Source organism: Acipenser ruthenus, chromosome 4, assembly GCF_902713425.1.
Source record: "Acipenser ruthenus chromosome 4, fAciRut3.2 maternal haplotype, whole genome shotgun sequence".
NCBI lineage: Eukaryota > Metazoa > Chordata > Actinopteri > Acipenseriformes > Acipenseridae > Acipenser > Acipenser ruthenus.
The window spans coordinates 41,984,291-42,006,447 of NC_081192.1; the positions used below are offsets into that span (position 1 = coordinate 41,984,291).

The following is a 22,157-nucleotide window of genomic DNA, read 5'->3' on the forward strand; positions in this document are numbered from 1 at the left end:
CAGGACTTCAGAAATAACACAACAGAAGTAGGTCAGCTTAGGGGATGTGGATCCCAAAACAGTATAAAGAGGGTTACCGTAGAGTAGTAGGTTCCTTTTAGTGGGACTAGCGCTCGTCATTTTGTGTGGCAAACTTTTATTTTTAGCTTTTGTTTCTTTGTTTTTATTGCTTTATTAAATGTGACACTAGGTCTACCATCACTGGTACCTTAGTGTCAGTTCGGTGTTAAAATTAAATCTGTGCGCCTGAGCGGTGTATCAACACCAATGCTCTGTGTCTGTCAGTATTTTCCAGTGACTACCCACACATGTAACACGTCACCCTGTTACATTGGTAGATACCTATGGGAAGTTGACCCTGAAGCAAAATGGAGCAGGCAGCCATAGGCAGCCATGTTGGATTTTTGCAAAATTTTGGTCATTTTCAAAACTCTTCTCCTCCGAAACTCCTTATGTTAGAGCTCTGAAACTTGCTGTACATGTTTATGAATGGTCAATCTTTAAAAGTTATTCAAAGAAAAAGTTTTCGTCAATGGCGGCCATGTTTATGACATCAGAGGTCAAAAGTGAAAGTAGTCGATAACTCCTTATAGAATGCAGACAGGACCACTGTTACAATGGAACACATATAGGAACCCATATGTGTTCTATCAAAAACAGTCATTGCCTGTGACCTTTGACCTCTCTTATGATAGGATTATCACTATTGTTATTTCTTATCATCTGCCAAGGAATTTAACAGCCCATAAAATGAAAACCGTTCCACGAAATCGCTCGCAGTTTGGTATGGTGGTACATGACTATGGTCGGTTGACCCTGAAAAAAATGGAGCGAATAGGTCACATGGTTTGGCAGCCATATTGTATTTTATATTTTTGGTAACTCATTTTGAAGACACTAAAACAACAAAAACCATTGCTGCTTTTGCCCTCAGACTTCTCACATATGTTGAGAAGGGGTGAGCAATTACACATATTACGTGACATGACACGTAGCCGCCATTTTGGAATTCTACATTTTAGCTTCAAAATGCAACTCCTCCTGAACCGCTGGACCGATTGAGCTGAAATTTTCCAGGGATTTTATTAAACATGAAAGCATCAAAAGTTGAGTTTTGGTGAGTTTTCGTCAATTCAAGATGGCCAACATGGACCAATGTTGCTTATAACTCTGTAGAGAGTACAGATAGGGTCACGGTTCCTATGTAAGACATATAGTAAGCCATACATGCTCTATGAAAATATGTCCATGCCAGTGACCTCTGACCTCTCCTAAAGTTCAAATGCAAAACTTGATTATAACTCCTTATAGAGTGCACATAGGGCCTTAGTTACTATGGAACACTTATAGCAACTCATGTTGCTCTATAAAATAATGTTACCCTGTGACCTCTGACCTTTCCTAATGGTCAAATGGCTTGTTACTCATTAGATAGTGCATAAAGGGTCATGTTTACTATGGAACACCTATTCTAAAGCTTCGCTAGTACCTTGGAAGCCTTATAGTTGCTGGCAACTCTAGTTTGTACAAATGTAAAAATGCCCAAATACTGTGAAAAACAACTTAATTCATCACACTTCCTTCTTTTCTTTTAATACAAAGATAGGATATGAAGAACTGTTTAACCTTACATTACAACTTTTGAATTTCTTATGAGGAAATATAATGTAGTTCAAAATAATGTAAATGGTGCAACCTGAGTTAGTATAATTTTATATATATATATATATATATATATATATATATATATGTCAAGTGCTATTATTATTATTATTTATTTCTTAGCAGACGCCCTTATCCAGGGTGACTTACAATTGTTACAAGATATCACATTATTTTTACATATAATTACCCATTTATACAGTTGGGTTTTTACTGAAACAATCTAGGTAAAGTACCTTGCTGAAGCAGCAGTGTCCCCTACCAGAGATTGAACCCAGAACCCTCCGGTCAAGAGTCCAGAGCCCTAACCACTACTCCACACTGCTGCCACTATTATTGCCACTGCTATTAAACATCAGTTGGTATTTATTTTACCCCAGATTTTCTCAACCAGTTTGGAATGTACAATATTTTTTTCCCCTCACTGCAGCAATTCCCATTGTTCCATATGAAGTCTTTCTAAAAATATCTCACTTTTTCATATCTAAATTGCTTGATGCAGTTTCTTTAAAAAAGATAACATAGATTTTTTTGATGGGATTTTTTTTTGTTTGTTTGCTGTTCATCACTACAGTTCCTGATTTAAATCCAGCTGGCAGATGCTAATTCTTAAAAGAGGCTCACTGCAGGGTAATCTCTTTTGGTAGAAGAGATTATAGACAAGACTAATAACTAATCCAGTACACTTTGTTTTTAACTCCTTGTAGAACCAATAGTTTAAGGCAGTGACGTTTACTATAGGTTTACTATAATTCAGAATGTGGATCTGCATTAAACTGTGCCCCCTACCAAACTTGTCTACTGTGACCTGCTGATTAACTATACCAAGGGTCTTCAAACTGAGGACTGCAGAAAGGCTTCTGGGGATTGTGAAACAACCACATCATAAGTAGGCCAGAGCAACCTTCATTTTTCTTTATTACCTACTTATTCATTTGCAGTGCATTAGGAATGTTTTTTTGCAGAGAGGTCACGGCAGATGCAAGTCACTTCAAAGGGGGTCCTAGCTAGACTACCCACTAATAACGGGGGCAGATTAATATGTTGTAGTTGAGGGAGTCCCAAACTACCCCAGCTCGAGCCCCCTCTACCCAATGGAAATGTGAGTGGTTGTTCTTACTATCACCTCTTTTAATGCACAGTATAAAGCCACTTATTTAAAGGCATGTTGTTAATCCAGACACTGGAAATTTAGGCTTTTATACTGTATGTAAAATAGAGCTGAAGACAACTAGTTTGTGGACCCCTAGTTACAGGTTAGAGTAGATTCAAACATGTTTATTGTATTTTTAATTATATCATGAAGACACAGCTATTTTAAAACTTCTTTCATTTGTTTGGTGTGCAAGGTAATCAAACATGCAATCTTCAGGTGTGAAAAAGTTATTCCCCCCCCACAGTTAACTCAACCCAATTAAAGGGATAATTAGGGTCAGCTGTTTGAGTATTTTGGTTAACAACCAGGCCTGATTTGGGCCAGCCCTGCCCAATATAAATCTGACTAACTTTGGCCCTTACCATCAGAGTGAAGTTGTCAGCACACAGGTTCTAGAGGCACATCATGCCACGAACAAAATAAATTCCTGAAGTTGATGTCTATCAGTTTGGAAAGGGTTACAAAGCCATTTCTAAGGCTCTGGGGCTCCACCGAACCACAGTCAGAGCCATATTGTCCAAATAGAGAAAGTTTGGGACAGTAGTGAATCTTCCCAGGAGTGGCCGTCCTGCCAAAATCGTCCAGGAAGTCACATAGAACCCTAGAACAACATCCAGGGATCTGCAGGCCTCTCTCGCCTTGGCTAAGGTCAGTGTTCATGACTTCACCATCAGAAAGACACTGGGCAAAAATGGGATTCATGGCAGAGTAGCAAGGTGGAAACCATTGCTCACTATGAAGAACATGAATGCTCGTCTCAAGTTTGCCAAAATGCATCTGGATGATCCTCAAGAGTTCTGGAACAACGTTCTATGGACAGATGAGTCAAAAGTGGAACTTTTTGGCTGACATGGGCCCCATTATGTCTGGCGAAAACCAAACACTGCATTCCACAGTAAGAACCTCATACCAACGGTCAAGCATGGTGGTGGTAGTGTCATGGTTTGGGGACGCCTTGCCATCAGTGAAGGAACCATGAATTGTGCTCTGAAGCTGAAGCGCAGCTAGGTCATGCAGCAAGACAATGATCCGAAACACACAAGCAAATCTACATCAGAATTATTATTATTTATTTCTTAGCAAATGCCCCTATCCAGGGTGACTTACAATTGTTACAAGATATAACTTTTTATTTATTTATTTTTTTATATATACAATTACCCATTTATCAGTTGTGTTTTTTTTTTTTTTTTTACTGGAGCAATCTAAATAAAGTACCTTGCTCAAGGGTACAGCAGCAGTCCAGACCTAAACCACATTGAGATGTTGTGGCAGGACATGAAATGAGCAGCTCTAAAACCCACAAATGTCACTGATTTGAAGCAGTTCTGCATGGATGAGTGGGCCAAAATTCCTCCACGGCGCTGTGAGAGACTAATCAATAACTACAGGAAGCGTTTGGTTGCAGTTATTGCTGCTAAAGGTGGCGTAACCAGTTATTGAGTCTAAGGGGGCGATTTACTTTTTCACACAGGGGCATTGGGTGTTGCATAACTTTCTTTAATAAATAAATGAAATATGTATAACATTGTTGTGTTATTTGTTCACTCAGGGTCCCTTTTATCTAATATTAGGTTTTGGTTGAAGATCTGATAACATTCAGTATCAAAAATATGCAAAAATGCAGAAAATCAGACAGGGGGCAAATACTTTTTCACGGCACTGTATTTGGTCACGCTGATCGTTACATTTGGAGAAAGTCTGGTGAGGTGTACAAAGAAAAGAACACCATACCTACTGTCAAGCATGGAGGTGTTAATATCCTTCTATGGGGCTGGTTTTCCTCTAATGGCACAGGAAATTTAGATCCAATACATGGTAAAATGGATTCCATAGCATATCAAAAGATATTGGCCAATCATCTGAAATCCTCCGCTACAAAACTTGGTTTTATTGCCTGTAACTTATATATTTTTATATTTTGTTTAATTTGTAGAAGTCAGTTTGGATAAAAGCACCTGCTAAATAATGATAATAATAATAATGATAATAAAGATACTAGATTTTTGGAAACTCCCCTTGTTATGGAAGGAGTGCCAAAAAATATGTTTTTATTAAAAAAAAAGTTCCAGCCAAGCATATTTTTGTATATCACATAAAACTTTCCATGGTAGGTTCATAGAATTTTCAATAAAAATACTGTAGCTCATCAGGGAGGGTCAGTATGGAAGAATTATCTAGGCACTGTATGAAATGAAATACCTTCATCATTCTTTAATAAATACATTAAATAGTTTATGTAGATTAAAGAGATACGTTAAGTATTTATGTCACTGGCCAAATATTGTATCTACAGGCAAGAAAATATCTGGATAAAAAATAACACTTATTTTACAGAAATGCTGACCCATGGGCCAGTCCATCACTATTAGTTTGTCAAGATCTCATACGGTATATAGCTGCATTTGTTGAGAGATAACTGTGTATGTTACAATATTAACAGATGCTTGTAAGGGAAGGAAAGCCTGGTTTGATTTCCATAGTAGTCCATTGCTAAGCTGTCCTTGTTGTCTTCCATGTTTAAAGTGGTATAAAATAACCAACGTGTTTTCTAATAATTAAGGAATTTTTCTGGATATGAACTAATGAAATGGCTCTTCATTTCAAATCTATTAAAAGGACGGTTTTAGCAACTTTAACATGTTGAAAATGGATAATATAGATATGTTACAGTAGGGAATTAATTCCTCCTAGGATTTTAAATATACATTACATTTCATATTTAAGGTTTTTACTGTTTAAACTTCTGTTGAAAATATTCACTTTTCTAATATCTGGGGGGAAAAAAAGTTAATGTTCTTTTTCTCATTTCTGTTTTCACAAATTCAGTGTGAAGGCAGCTTTAAAATGAATTCAAATGTTACATATTAGCTTACTACAGATGGCGCTATTGGCTTTCACGATACAAATTCGGTGAAACAAACACAAACATCCCAAGTAATATTTACAGCATGGGTTAGTTGGCATTGTGTTTACCAGTATAAAACAAACCACAATAAAACCAATTTAAAAACATTAAAATTAATGTATAAGCAAGTTATCAAATGTTCTGTGTTTTTTCTGTGATTCTTACTTTTTAGCATCCACAAAACTTTGCTGATGTATTTAGAACATATACCAAAAATAGTCATTTAAATAGTAATTTATTGGACTGTTGTTTTTGACAATTATTTGACATCTTTTGAGAAAAAAAAACAGGCCTATATTGGCTGCTGAAATATTTATGAAAAGTCTAAGTATCCTAAACAAGAAGAACTATAAAACTAGGGTTCAAAGTGAAGTTTAGGTAACATTAGGCCTATATTTTTCACTTGTGTTTAGAAGGGGAAAAGTTTGTGAAGATGCAAACAAAACTCAGCATATATGTGTCATAGTTCTGCAAGGTTGCACTAAGTGTAATATTGCTTTATGACATTGTAAATTTCAGACTTTATTATACATAAGCATTTCAGGGCCACACCCAGGCCTTATTGTCTCCTGACTTCTGACCATCCAAAATAGTGTCAAGATGGTTTATTATGAGACGTACTGTAGAATACAGAACTGTAACTGATGTTATAATAACAATAACCAATAGTTTAACCTGAATAAAATATAGAACATGCTGAAGGCATAAAAGTTGGTCTTGTTAACATTTAAGAAAGCAAACAAATTATGACTTACTAAACTGTATAGTTTGCATCATGTAAAATGCAGTTTTATTTATTTATTTTACTGTTTTAAAAGTTTCCATTTTTTTTTTTAACTTACTGTAAATTACTGGTAACTTATGTAAGCAGAACACCTGTTACTTATAAAACACACATTTCTGAAAAACTAGTCTGACAGTGACTTCTCTAACTGAAGGGTGTGAATTACAGCTGGAAACCATTGAACATTCTTTATTGGCAAGAGCTTTGTGTTTAATATACTGTATATATATATTAGGGGCAGAACGACTACTAATAGTTAAGGGTAAACTAGTTGAACTGGTCGACTAGTCGGAAAGAAGCACACAGAAAAAAAAACAGCATATATTATTTTTACTGTGCTTTTATTTTTTTATAAAGTATTTCTCTGATTCATCTTGCATATAATCTCCTCCTTATCAGAAATGGTGACTTCCATTTTAATTTGAGAAATAAAGCTGAGAAGTAGCATGCAGTTACGTGTGATATGTTAAGGCTTTAAAAACTAACTACCGACTTGTTACATTGCTAAACCGCCCAAAAAAGACTAGGTAAAATTTAGTGCTGCATGGAGAGAACCAAAAACAGAAAAGGCAACATGTAAATAGAGAAGAAAAACAAACGCATTACTTGTTAACCAGAATGTATTTTTCACAGAATTATTTAAGCTACAGAATTATTTATTCACATTCATGTTACTTATTACTTTTCAAATTTTCACTAGATTTTGAACATTAGTTGAAAGAGTATACAGGTGAGTATACCAGTAAACAGAAACCTAAAATAGATATTCTGTTTAAACTGATGTGCAATAGCATAGCCTATCATGGAAAATAATATTTAAATACATAAATAAATAACTTAACTAGATGATTTTTTTAAAACTTTAATATAAATAGCTGTAAGTCTAGTTGCCTTAGAATAATACCTCAATATCTGATTGTTTGAATTTGTAACTACTAGTGATGAACTGGGAAACGTGGACTGCAGGCAGCGTTGTAGGGTTGAGAGAGCGGGGCGGAGGGCCTGTCTGGGGCGTGGCGGGGCAGGTAGATAATAGCGACCCCCCACTTCTAAATATAGCACTACACCACTGCTAACAGCACACTATTTTTCAGAGGTTCAGCAATATTTATAGCAGTGTGTCTTTCAGGTATAATTGCATTTTTAAATACTTTGGACTTCAGTTATGTGATTTGCAGTAGCAGTAAGCATCCAGGTCAGTTTGGCGGCAAGCTGACCTTTTACGCTGTCATATTCACATAGAATTTGCTTCCAGATGCTATCGCAGGATGGAATTATGTAATCGGGTATTTTAACCCCTTTGAGTAGCGAGTTCTAAAATGCACTGCCGGTCCTACGGGAGTGAGTTTTTTTTTGTCTTTTGCATGCGCTTGATTATTACGAGTACAGCGTATAAACAAGCTGAAAGCTATATGTTTGTACCAGTATGTATGTAATGAATACTGACTAAATATCAAATCAATACAGACAAATCACAATAAAACTAATAAACGTATATTTTTTATTTAGTCATAGGGAAAGGTTTTGACTAAAAATAACATGTAGGCAATAAACAATAAACAACCACAACACCACGTTCGAACAAAAAAAAGGGCGAGACAGAGAGACATGAATAAATCATATCCGGGTAAACAGGTTGTGGGGGCGGAGGGAGTGAGAGTGTCTAATGCTTAAGCGTATGATACTTCTGAAGCATGGAGCAACGCACAGAGCTTGGCGCCACCTCTTCGCTGTCACTTGATGTTGATGGTAAATATTCTTCGCTTATGTCTTCACTGACACACTCGCTGACATCCGATTCAGTGGAAGAATTGTATGTATTTGAATTTAAATTCTTTTAGATTTTAGATTTTCGCTGGTTTACAAACACTGCTGACATTATTGTGACTGGGTTTATTATATGTAATTCAGTCAATATCTGGCAGAGGGCACAAGAGACCAATAAAAGGTGTTACAGAAACCTAGTGTTACAATATTATGTGATCAGGGGTTTGTAGGCTCAGTAATTCAAGTTTAAAGTTGCAGAACGTACTGGTACGTTCATACTCCCTGGGGACCAGACTTTCCAAGCACTTACTCATGTATAGATAGATTGATAGATAATTAGGGGTAGCACCAAATAGTCGACTTGAAAAATTATAAGTATTCGACAAACCGGAAAATCAGCCACACTCACAGCATTTGCTAAAATAGCAGATGATACATGAGATAAGAGTACTTCAGTATCAAAAGAAAAGCAAACAACTAGTTTATAGTGTGGAAATACTTCAAAAAACAGGAAGAAAACCGTGAAGTGCAATGCCTACTTTATCAGAAGGTGCTAAAATACAACCAAAGTACATCATGTATGCATACACACCTAAAGGAAAACATTTAATTAAATGTGTCAACTGAAAGTCAAGCAGCGAGTGGTACTGCAGTCAGTGAAAGTGACCCACAGAAAAGGCACTCAAACATTTTTGAAGCATCCAATAAATGAAAGACATAAAGAGGAATAATGAAAAAACTAATAGCATTCATTAAGAAAGATGTATGTCCAATTTCAGCAATTCATGGACAGGGGTTTTAAGGATCTATCCGTTTATATAAAAAAAAAAAAAAAAAAAAAAAAACCCGGTTACATAATTCCATCCTGCGATAGCGTCTGGAAGTAAATTCTATGTGAATATGACAACGTAAAAAGTCAGCTTGCCGCCAAACTGACCAGGATGCTTACTGCTACTGCAAATCACGTAACTGAAGTCCAAAGTATTTCAAACTGCAATTATGCCTGAAATACACACTGCTATAAATATTGCTGAACCTCTGAAGAATAGTGTGCTGTTAGCAGTGGTGTAGTCCTATATTTAGAAGTGGGGGGTCGCTATTATCTACCCGGTAGATAAACAATGTCAGCGCGTTGCTAGGATACACTCTTTTTTTTGGTTTGTTTGTTGTTTTTTCAAATGGAAGAAACTGACAAAGATTGGTAATTTGGGGGGTTTAGGTTTATGGTTAAGGTTAGGATGAGGGCAATATTATATAAAAATAAGTTAAATTTAGAACAGTAGTTAAATTAGTCAGGATTTGTGAGAATATTTAAAATGTTTTGCTTTGCTTTGGACATAACATGCTAACAGTAATGAACAACCATAGCTCAGCTAGAAATGACTTCTGTTAAAATATAGTATTTTTTATTATTACAATGTTAAAGGGACATCTGATGCTGATGCACGCATATTCTTCTCAGTTGTTAACTCATCCTTTTGTATTTCTTTTTTATAATCAGAAATAAGTGTTCTAATTTGAATGTAAGATGTGTCTTTTTGTTTAACTATGATGCTCTTACAGTGTTTTTAGTTATTGGATCTTCTGTTAAAAATGAATGTTTGTTCTTTATTTTTAAAAATAAAACATCAATGCATTGATTATCGTTGATAAATGCCTATACAATAATTGAATTAGAAATTTAGGTTTAACTATTGTAAAGTAGCGGGTTATGAGAAACAGCAGGGATGGGGTTAAAACCTCCCTGCTATAGAAATGCACTGTTTGATTTGTGTTGCTTTATTGTTTTGTTTAATTGTTTAATTGTTTTATTATTAATTATCATCCGCACCTGGGCGTTATTGGAAATTAGGCCCAGGTGCGGGGTTTAAAAGGAGAACAGGCAGTCTGCTGGAGGCTGCTGAATGGAAGGAGGCAGAAAGGAGTGCTCTGCTTCCTGGCAGTCCCGAGAAAAGGTATAGTGCAAACCCGTGTGGTTGAGTTTTGATGGAACAGGGAAACGGCTTAGCCGTCCTGTGATAGTTAGGTTCCTGCGTGTGTAGTTAATGCTCAGAAGAGCTAGGTGTTTATTTTGTGTTTTGTTTTACTTTTGTGTGTTATTAAAAAAATTGCGCAACCGCGCTGAAAATCCAATTTGAGTGTCCTGGGTCGTGTTTTTAAAGGGGCAACGAACCCGAGAGAGGGTCAATCGTTTACACTATATATATATATATACACATACATACACACACATATATACAGTGCCTTGCATAAGTATTCACCCCCCTTGGACTTTTCCACATTTTGTAGTGTTACAATCTGGAATTAAAATGGATTTAATTAGGATTTTTTGTCACTGATCTACACAAAATAGTCCATAATGTCGAAGTGGGGAAAAAAAATTACATATTTTTCAAAATTATTTACAAATAAAAAACTGAAAAGTCTTGATTGCATAAGTATTCACCCCCTTTGCTGTGACACCCCTAAATAAGCTCTGGTGCAAACAATTGCCTTCAGAAGTCACATAATTAGTTGAATGGAGTCACCTGTGTGCAATTAATGTGTCACATGATCTCAGATTAAATACACCTGTTTCTGGAAGGCCCCAGAGTTTATTAGAGAGCATATCTAAACAAACAGCATCATGAAGACCGAGGAGCTATCAAAACAAGTCCGGGATAAAGTTCTGGAGAAGCACCAATCAGGGTTGGGTTATAAAAAAATAACCCAAACTTTGAACATCCCCCAGAGCACCATTAAATCCATTATTAAAAAATGGAAAGAATATGGCACAACCGCGACTCTGCCTAGAGAAGGCCGTCCACCAAAACCAGTGACCAGGTAAGGAGGGCATTAGTCAGAGAAGCAACCAAGAGGCCAATGGTAACTCTGAAGGAGTTGGAGAGATCCACAGCTGAGATGGGAGAAACCGTCCATGGGACAACTATAACCCGGACGCTCCACAAAGCTGGGCTTTATGGAAGAGTGGAGAGAAGAAAGCCATTGCTGAAAAAAACCCATATCAAATCCCATTTGGATTTTGCCAAAAGGCATGTGGGAGACACAGCAAACATGTGGAAAAAGGTTCTCTGGTCTGATGAGACCAAAATTGAACTTTTTAGCCTTAGCGCAAAACGCTATGTGTGGCGCAAAGCCAACACTGCTCATCACCCTAAGAACACCATCCCCACGGTGAAGCATGGTGGTGGCAGCATCATGTTATGGGGATGCTTTTCATCGGCAGGGACTGGGAAACTGGTCAGGATTGAGGGCAAGATGGATGGAGCCAAATACAGGGAAATTCTAGAGGACCTGGGACTGGGGCGGAGGTTCACCTTCCAGCAGGACAATGACCCTAAACACACAGCCAAAGCTACACTGGAGTGGTTTAAAAACAAGAACCTGAATGTCTTAGAATGGTCCAGTCAAAGCCCAGACCTCAATCCAATTGAGAATCTGTGGCAAGACTTGAAAATTGCTGTTCACCAACGGTCCACATCCAGCTTGACAGAGCTTGAGCAATTTTGCCAAGAAGAATGGGCAAAAATTGCAGGATCCAGATGTACAAAGCTGGTAGAGACTTACCCAAAAAGACTCACAGCTGTAATAGCTGCCAAAGGTGCTTCTACCAAGTATTGACTCAGGGGGGTGAATACTTATGCAACCAACAAATGCCTTTTTTTTTGTTTAATTAACATTTGTGTCACAATAAAAAATATTTTGCACCTTCAAAGTGTTAAGTATGTTGTGTAAATCAAATGGTAAAAATCCCAATTAAATCCATTTTAATTCCAGGTTGTAACACTACAAAATGTGGAAAAGTCCAAGGGGGGTGAATACTTATGCAAGGCACTGTAGATTATTTATATATATATATATATATATATATATATATATATATATATATATATATATATATATAGTTAAACTGAATTGTTTAATCAGTGAATTGGTACGCCCGCAAAATGCAATTGTGCAGCTGTCATATGACAAGTTTATATAGTAGAACGCATTATAATGTAAAAGTTCATTAATCTTCCATCACTATGTACAAAAGGTTAGATTTGGTAGCTGTATAGAATTCAGGTAGGAAATGTGATTATTGTGTTAAACAGAATTTGAGATTAGCTATTTGCTTCCACCTTAAAGGAAAAAATAAAGGGTTTGATAATCTCTGTGTGAGTGAAACACCTTATAGAAAAACAATAATTCCTTATGACCAGTGATATATTTACAATTAAAAATGCACCGATGAATCCAGAATATCGCTCTGATAAACATGAGAAGTGTAAATGTGCTTTTATTTGTCAGATTCTCAAGGCAATCTCTGATCAATTAATCAAAACAAAATGTATATACAAGAACAGTGACACTGAAAATGTTTGGGGAAAAAAAGTATTCAAGATATTCAACATCTTCTGTGTTGCAGTGAAGTGGCAGGTTGAGCTGTCGTATATCAATGGCCTGGCTGGGTCTAAGATGGCATAATCTGCATGGATTCCAACATCTCCTCTACTGCTTTCAGAGAACACTTGGTCTCCTTTGTTCCATGACCTGCCAACTAAAAGTAAAAAAAAAAATTAAATCAATAGAAAGGAGTAAAAACAATGTTAACATGAACAGTTGCATAGCCTCGTGCCATGCAAGGCCCTTTCAGTTTTTAAATGGGAGGGAAATTATATACTACACCAAAATGCCTGATCAGGTTATTTTGAGAGTATAGAATTATTCCAGTCGAAGCATTTCTCCCCAAGATAATCAATTAATGTGATATGGCCCTTTCAGTCATAGCTTAATGAAGACATAATGCGTTTAAACATCTAATCGTTAGCAGTACTTCAACATCTTTCCCAAAAGGATGACCAGGCATTCAAATTGCTGACTCTGCTTCAAGTGAGCCTGGTCCAGCTGAGTCATTGATTCAGATCTTGCCACTTCAGCGAGTGACATTGGCTCAGCTTGCAAACTATAGCCCTGAAGCTTACCTGGTGCCCAGGTATAAAAAATAGTCATAAAAGAGACATTGTGCTACGTTAGGAAAGTTTGGATTAGTGGAGGTAAAAAGAGGAGACTTTAATGCGCTATAATGATGGCCCCTGTCCATCTGGATTCAAATCCAGATCATGTCAAAAAGTAAACTTAATACGGCAATTACTGTATTATAAAATTAACCAATTAGTTCACAAATCTCTTATAATAAGTTGTTAAGCAGTCCTAAACGGAAATGGGTAGTCTATAACTAAAAAGGTAACAAAATATGTGTTGTGCAAATCTCTCAATTGTTAGGTTACATTTACCAGCTACATCCTGTCCTGCTGAACAAGTTTAACAGTCACAACAGGTAATTTCCTTTCAATGCAGACACATCATTAGTGATCCAATTAGTCTAGCTTTCCATCCTGTTATAGTGCAGATTGAGACACCAAGTAATTAATAAAGAAATGCACAATATATTTATATATACCTGGGCTTTTGAGCACAAACATCTCTAGGTTTTACTTTTTAAATGTATCTATGACAGGTTAAATGTACTCTAGTCTATGCAGATCATTCAGATTATATAAAACTAGCATAATTCTGATAGTAGAGTTGGTTAACCAGCTTATATGGAGGGCTAACTAATTTTATTTGCCCATTTCAAGTTCACACTGATGGATCCCACTGATATCACGAAAAATAAACATGCAGACTTTTCTTAAATCTCAAATGTTAAATGTTTGTAGAGTCTAAAGGAGCAGTACAAAATGGAAGTCAAATGGTAGGTAAGATACTAGGAGCTATGATAAAAGTTTGGAGAAAATAAATTAAAGCTAGTTATTGTGTTCTCCATGTAGAGTGTGGCACACAAACAAACGGACATGAGCAGGCCACTTTTAACCACCAAATAATTTAACTACTAAAGATATTGTAATTTACAAAATATAAAAAGCTATTCCAATACAGCACATTTACTATCACGTAAGAAATACCGTAATTTTTAAATATAGCTGTGCACCGGTATAAAATGCGCTCCGATGCCCCTAAAGTTACAGATTGCAAGTTACTTATAAAATGTTATATTTAACTTGAAATCTCTGTTTAAGAGCTGAAAGCAATTAAAACATGTCTAATTAAGCAAATTATTTGTTCAACTAAGGGTTATTATTATTATTATTATTTATTATTAATTATTATTTATTTATTTATTAGCAGATGCCCTTATCCAGGAAGACTTGTTACAAAATATCACAGTGCAGAAAATCACATTACAGAAAATGACATTACAGGTAAGAGCAGTTATAAAAGTACAGTAAAATAAGTAGAAAATAAGATCAAATTCAAACAGCAAAATAAAGAATACAGTAAATAATTACATGTAAGAGCAAGGTCGACTAAGAGCAGTTAAACAGAGTAAAAATATTTGATTATACGAGTAAAGTCCATTAAGAGCACGTAGTAAGTACAATAAATGGATAATAAAAATTTCAAATAACAGCAATTATAAAAAACGTGAATACAGATAACTATAAGAGTAAAATCAAGTACAAGATACAGGAAGTAGTTATAATTAAGAGCAGTAGTAGAATACGGCAAGGTATGGAGCAGTTCAGTGCAAGTACAAGCTGATGCAAGCACTGGTACAATTGGGTGCCATATAGGCCAGTAAGTCAAGAGTTGTGAGGTTTATAGATGCTGTCTAAACAGATGTGTCTTGAGGAGGCACTGGAAGGTGGTCAGGGACAGAGCAGTCCTGATATCCGTGGGTAGGTTGTTCCACCACTGAGGGGTAAGGGTGGAGAAGGAGCAGGCTCTGGAAGCAGGGGAGCAAAGAGGGGGAGTACTGGGGGTGTAGGGAGAAATAATAGTCGAGATAGGAGGGAGTAGAAAGGTCGAGACAGCGATAAGAGAGTTTTGAATTGGATGCGACCATTGGAGGGAGCAGAGCAGTGGTGCAGTGTGGGAGAAACAAGGAAGTGAAAAGACAAGGCGAGCAGCAGAGTTTTGGATGAGCAGCAGTGGATAGATAGCAGAGGCAGGGAGGGAGTTGCAGTAATCAAGGTAGGACAGTACCAGGGCCTGAACTAGGAGCTGTGTGGAGTAGTCGGTGAGGAAGGTGCAAATTCTGTGTATATTGCTGAGGAAGAAGCTACAGGAGCGTGCCAGAGTAGAGATGTGCTGAGAGTAGGAGAGGGAGGGGTCAAGGGTGACACCGAGGTTCTTGGTGGATGAGGAGGGAGAGAGGGTGGTAGATTCAAGAGGAATAGAGATAGAGAGATCAGCGGTGGGGAAGGAAGAGTGGGGAGAGTAGTCTGATTTGGAGAGGTTGAGTTTAAGATGATGCAAGTGTATCCAGCAGGAGATGGCTGACAGGCAGGTAGAGATACGGGAGGAAATGTCAGTCAGAGGGGGGAAAGGAGAGGAAGAAGATCTGGGCATCATCAGCATAGAAATGATACGAGAAGCCATGGGAGGAAATAAGGGAACTCAGGGAGTGAGTGTAGAGAGAAAACAGGAGCGGTCCCAGGACTGAGACTTGGAGGACGCTTGTAGAAAGTGAACAAAGGAAAGAGGGTGAGCCACACCAGAACACCCGGTGCATGTGATTGAAGAGGTAGGAGGAGAACCAGACAAGAGCAGTGCCGGAGAGTCCCAGGTCAGCGAGGGAGGACAAGAGAATAGAGTGGTCAACTGTGTCAAAAGCAGCAGAGAGGTCGAGGAGAATTGGGACAGATAGGAGAGGGAGGCAGCATGGGCAAAGAGTGACGGAGAGAAAAGCAGTTTCAGTGGAGTGTGCTGAGCGAAAAACAAAAATGGAGGGGGTTGAGCAGAGAATGTGTTGACAGGAAAGCAGAGAGCTGGCAATGTAATGCTTACTTGAGGGTTTTAGAGAGGAAAGGGAGAAGGGAGACAGGATGGTAGTTCTGGAGGGATGAGGGATCAAGGGAGGTTTTTTTTTTTCTTTTTTTTTTTTTAAGATGGGGGTGGTGCAGGCCTGTTTGAAGGCAGAGGAGAAAGCCAGAGAGTACAGGTGTTGAGAAGAGAGGAAATGAAAGGGAGTAGAGTAGGGGCAGGAGCTTGAAAGAGGTGAGTGGGGAGGGGGCCAGAGCACATGTGGTGGGTTTATTGCTCTGGAGCAGGGAGCAAAGATCAGAGTCCAAGAGGGGTGAGAAGGAGGAGAAGGAGGGTAGATTAGTAGGGGTTGCAGAGGGTGATGAGGAGTGAGTTAGCAGAGGACAGGGGGTGGTTGGGGAAGGAGGCAAGGTACTGAAGAGTTTGCGGATGTCTGTGATTTTGTAGGAGAAGGAGACAAAGTCATCAGCCGAGGGGGGGTGGGGGGGCTAAGGAGGGAGGAGAAGGTAGAGAAAAGTTTATGGGAATTGTTATTAGGAGACTGAATGATATGGTGGAAGTAGGAGCGTTTGGCAGAGGTGAGTGTAGAGGAGAAGGCAGAGGAGATACAAGGCAGGAGGGAGATTGGTTCAGTTAATTGAGAGCTCAGTTGGAACGGGTTTGGTAAGCCCTGGGTTTAACTGATCCAAAGGCATTTCTTTGACTATTCCTAAGTTATACATGGGCACGGAACTGTGCACGTGACTCCCGTGTTTGTTACGCATTCACAGGAAACAAGTCCAATTGAAAAAAAAAATTCATAGATAACACGCTTTGATGCATTCTGCACACCCCTCTTTGTTATCCTCAATAATATGCAAAAAGATGCATGTTATACTATGAAAACTATGGTATTAAGAATTGGGCAAGGGTTTACAAAGGATAGAAAATTCTTAAAATCACAACAAAATGTAGTTTAAATACAAAAGAACCCAAAAAACACGATGTTTCTGAAAACTCCTATGAACTTTGAAAATGCAATGAACTCTGAACTTTGTCTAAAATTGACAGCTGTCAATGGGAATGTTGAAATATACTTGGTTAAAAATACTTGACAGGCTTTTTTTTGCTTCAGTACAACACACTTAATGGGGGATCTACAAGTCTAATATATCTTAAGTAACACAATTAAGACAAACTTGAATGCTTTGTTGAACAACATAAAGTGGTCACTTGTAGGTAATATCATTTCACAGGCATGTCCAAATGACCATAAACCTTCACCTGACCCCTTGTTAGCTTGGATAATAGGTATTCCCCAGTGCTAAATTTGTTTATTCCCAGCTCAAGGTATGAGAACAACTAGGTACCACTTGAAACCTTTAATGTTAACATCAATCAGTGTATACATCCCAAAGCGACAAGTAGCCTCAGCTTCACAATTTAAAAAAAACATCAGCCCCAAGGGCAAAAGTACCATGCCCTTTAATTTAGCTTTTTACCAGTAGGTGCAATCTACCTTTTCAAACATACTAGGTTCCCATAACTGCTCATTGAGATAAACTTTGAAGCAGCAGCAGAGATTGCTCATTACTTCCTTTCCCCAGCTGATAAAGAAACTCATGCTTGAGACTTGAAGGGAACAGAAGGGCTTTTCTTTTATGGCCCCTATTCCCAGGCACACAGAAATGGTCCTAATCAGATGCTTAGGGAGTTCCAATTCCTCAAGAATGAGCTTTGATGCAAAAGAGAGCTTAAATTCCATTATGGTTCTTGGGAACCTCAAGATAAAAATCACTGAAGCTTGAAAATACAGAGGTCAGAAGTCCCAGCTTTACAGCTAAAAGTGAGAATTCACAACACCAGAAATCCGTGCTTACCTAGTCATAACATTAACCAACAATGAAATGTAACAATAAAAGGATAGCATTCCTGTGAGTCCTCGGATGCAATTCTTAACAAAACAGCAGAACAGTTGTTCACAATTACACAACATTTTGTAGTATTTTAATTTGTGTACAGTGCCTTTACTACCATTTGCAAATCATCAAGAACTCACACGTAATGTGATCAATGTACAGCCAACTTTACTGGTGAAGCAGATATATAGGCCTATGTATAAAGAGGAATTAAGGTTACTCACAAAAATATATGATCACCTATTCAAATCACTAATTATTTCATTGTTTAACAGCTGCCATTTGTCCCAAATAATATATATATATATATATATATATATATATATATATATATATATATATATATATATATATATATATTATATTATGTATATTACCTGGCTGAGCTAGAGGGATATAATCCCTAGAAAGTTTTAACAGCATCACAAAAACAAAAACAATATCACTCCACCAGTTTCACTTGTAACAAAATGTCATTTAAAAGTATATTTCAAGCTTTTTAATAACATGTCAATTGAAGAATGGGTAAGTCAAAGTATCCTGGAAAACAATTCAAGCACCTGGAGATGTCTACCAACTCTGTAAGTAGATTATGAGAGTACTATTGGACAAACTGAAAAACCTACTACTTGACATGGGAGTGTTATGAAACAGCAAATTGATTTAATTGAAAAGTGAAAATACACAATTCGGCAGTTCATGTTTTTCAAGACTAGTTAAATGAAAAGAATAAAAACACGCATTCTGAGGAAAACACTTGTCAGACTTTAAATTGATTTCTCTGCAAATTGTACACACCGGTCAAAAATAAAAGGGAACAGAACGGTATACAGTAAATTGGAAAATGAATAAAAATAATTGTTCAAAAAAAAAAAAAGTTGTTATACAGATTTCAAAACGAAGAATCAGGGTCTTTCAAAATTGTAACCAATTTCCCAAATTATCTGTAAAAGTCTTAACTTCAGCAATTTTAAAACATAAATCACTGATACTCTAGGAATGAATGGTGTACCAGAAAAGCATTACGTCAAAAGAGTATCACATTAAAGTTACTTTGGGAGCACTCAGCCTGCTTTTGCTGAAACAACTCAACTGGAAATGTTAAACCAATTACCTAATCGTGAAAACAAAGTAACGGAAACTGTTATCAGTCCCACATTCTGTTTGGCTTATGCGCCAATAAATGTAAATACAGAAAGCCAATTGAGCTCATAGTGTGGGGCGCATCTCATCTGTTAGACCTTTTAATGGTGTGGTGCAATTTCAGGACTAATACTTGCTGAGTAAGGAACCACCTATTATGTATTTAAATGTTAATGCCTAAATAAGTAACATATATCCAATACTAGTAGTTAGGTTTGAATCAAATATCAATTTAAAAGATATATACACTCAGTATGCCATAGCAACAGTGTAAACTAGTTTAGTGATACCATCTGAATATCGTTTCACTTTTTCCTCATACAGCACATCAGTGGTAGATCTGAATAGTTTCCTTATATGATGGGACTGCTTTTTGAAGTTTATGAATCATGATGAACACACACATAAAGACGTGCTCAGATTTGTTGGTACCCCTCCACAAAAAACGAAGAATGCACAATTTTCTCTGAAATAACTTGAAACTGACTAAAGTAATTGGCATCCACCACTGTTTATTCCATATTTAATATAAATCAGACTTTGCTTTTGATTTTTTATTCAACATAATATTGTAAATAATAAAACAAATGAAAATGGCATGGACAAAAATGATGGGACCGCTAACCTAATATTTTGTTGCACAACCTTTAGAGGCAATCACTGCAATCAAACGTTTTCTGTAGCTCTCAATGAGACTTCTGCACCTGTTAACAGGTAGTTTGGCCCACTCTTCCTGAGCACACTGCTCCAGCTGTCTCAGATTTGATGGGTGCCTTCTCCAAACTGCAAGTTTTGGCTCTTTCCATAGATGTTCGATAGGATTCAGATCAGGACTCAGAGGGCCACTTCAGAATAGTCCAATGTTTTGTTCTTATCCATTCTTGGGTGCTTTTAGCTGTGTGTTTTGGGTCATTATCCTGTTGGAGGACCCATGACCTGCGACTGAGACAGAGCTTTCCGACACTGGGCAGTACGTTTTGCTCCAGAATGCCTTGATAGTCTTGAGATTTCATTGTGCCCTGCACAGATTCAAGGCACCCTGTGCCAGGCGCAGCAAAGCAGCCCCAAAACATTACCGAGCCTCCTCCATGTTTCACTGTAGGTATGGTGTTCTTTTCTTTGAAAGCTTCATTTTTTTGTCTGCGAACATAGAGCTGATGTGACTTGCCAAAAAGCTCCAGTTTTGACTCATCTGTCCAAAGGACATTCTCCCAGAAGGATTGTGGCTTGTCAATATGCATTTTAGCAAATTCCAGTCTGGCTTTTTTATGTTTTTCTTTCAAAAGTGGAGTCCTCCTGGGTCTTCTTCCATGGAGCCCACTTTCGCTCAAAAAGCGACGGATGGTGCGATCACAAACTGACGTACCTTCACCTTGGAGTTCAGCTTGTATCTCTTTGGCAGTTATCCTTGGTTCTTTTTCTACCATTCGCACTATCCTTCTGTTCAATCTGGGGTCGATTTTCCTCTTGCGGTTCCATGGACCTTAAACTTCTTAATAATATTTGCATCTGTTGTCACAGGAACATCAAGCTGCTTGGAGATGGTCTTGTAACCTTTACCTTTACCATGCTTGTCAATTATTTTCTTTCTGATCTCCTCAGACAACTCTCTCCTTTGCTTTCTCTGGTCTATGTTCAGTGTGGTGCACACAATGGTACCAAACAGCACAGTGACTACTTTTCTCCATTTAAATAGGGTGAATGACAAGATTGGAGACATGTGTGATACTAATTAAAGAAACGAATTAGTTTGAAATATCACTATAATCCAATTATTTATTATCTTTTCTAAGGGGTACCAACAAATGTGTCCAGGCCATTTTAGAATATCTTTGTAGAATAAGCAATAATTCATCTCTTTTCACAGCTTCTTTGCTTTATTCTATGACATACCAAAGGCATGCAAGTATGCATGATAAAATAGCTTTTAATTTCATCACTTTTCAGGAGGAATGAAGCATTATTTCAATGAGCTGTAAGGGTACCAACAAATTTGAGCACGTCTGTATATACATATATCTATATATATAGATATATCTATATATCTATATATTTATATCTACACACACACACACACACACACACACACACACACACATACAGAGGTCGCGTTAACACAAAATTGTGTGTCCTAGCCACAAACTAAATCCATTGGACAGAAAAATATTTTGTCTTGCGTTCACTGGACGCACAGAATGGAAAGGGATGCAGACATGCGTATTCGTGGTAATCTATTACACTGCAGCAATGACCGTTGTTTTTTTAAAAAAAAATGTTCTGCAATATAACAGCATTTATTAAGGTACACTCCAGTCCTGTAGGTGGCAGCAATAAGCCTCATATTTGGATTTACCAGCAGTATTAAGGATATTTACTTTTAGGCCCTGTCCACACTACATAACTGATCTCGAGAACCATACTCAAAAATGTTTTAATTAATCCAGCTCAAACTTTAGCGTCCACACTGAAGTACATTTTCACGTTGTCGGGTGTAATGCGTATACACACTAATGCTATTAGAATAGTTTGGTTACAGTTCCTAGCAGCACAATGAACATTGGAAATTAATAAGATAATATCCCACCATGCACTGCATTTTATTTTAAAATAATGTGTAATGCCCCATATTAACAGAGGTCCACATTGCTAAGAAATAAAACAAGTATTTTGGAAAAAGTAAATGCAAACACACACACAAACACACACAAGTAGGGTTTTATTTTTAATCAGAGGACAAATTTAGCTGCTTCTGTTTCATAATTATACCTCAGAAAAAAGCTGTTAATTGCAAAATAATCTTTGCTTTTATCTTCATATCTTGCCCGAGCCTAATTCTGCTCCCTTTAATTTTATTTCAAACAGAGCTGACCAATTACGTCAATTGTTCATCCCCGATCCTACTTTTAACTTGCATTTCATTTTTGCAGTCGCCTAATTTAACATTGTGCTTTTGTTATTTTCCGCACTAGTTTAACAGGGATGCCCTTACAGATCTTAAGCATAAAAATTAATACCTAGTGTGAGTGT

At 37.3% G+C, this 22,157-nt stretch overlaps 1 protein-coding gene across 1 annotated transcript in view; it reads right to left on the reverse strand.

Moving 5' to 3' along the window:
* Positions 1-12,543: 12,543 nt before the first annotated feature.
* LOC117399752 (ER membrane protein complex subunit 2) overlaps positions 12,544-22,157 on the reverse strand; it is a 50,784-nt gene continuing 41,170 nt past the window's right edge. Inside the window, exon 11 of the mRNA XM_033999121.2 lies at positions 12,544-12,820. Within this exon, the coding sequence (XP_033855012.1) occupies positions 12,734-12,820 (87 nt within the window). The 3' untranslated portion in view covers positions 12,544-12,733. The remainder of the gene's footprint in view (positions 12,821-22,157) is intronic.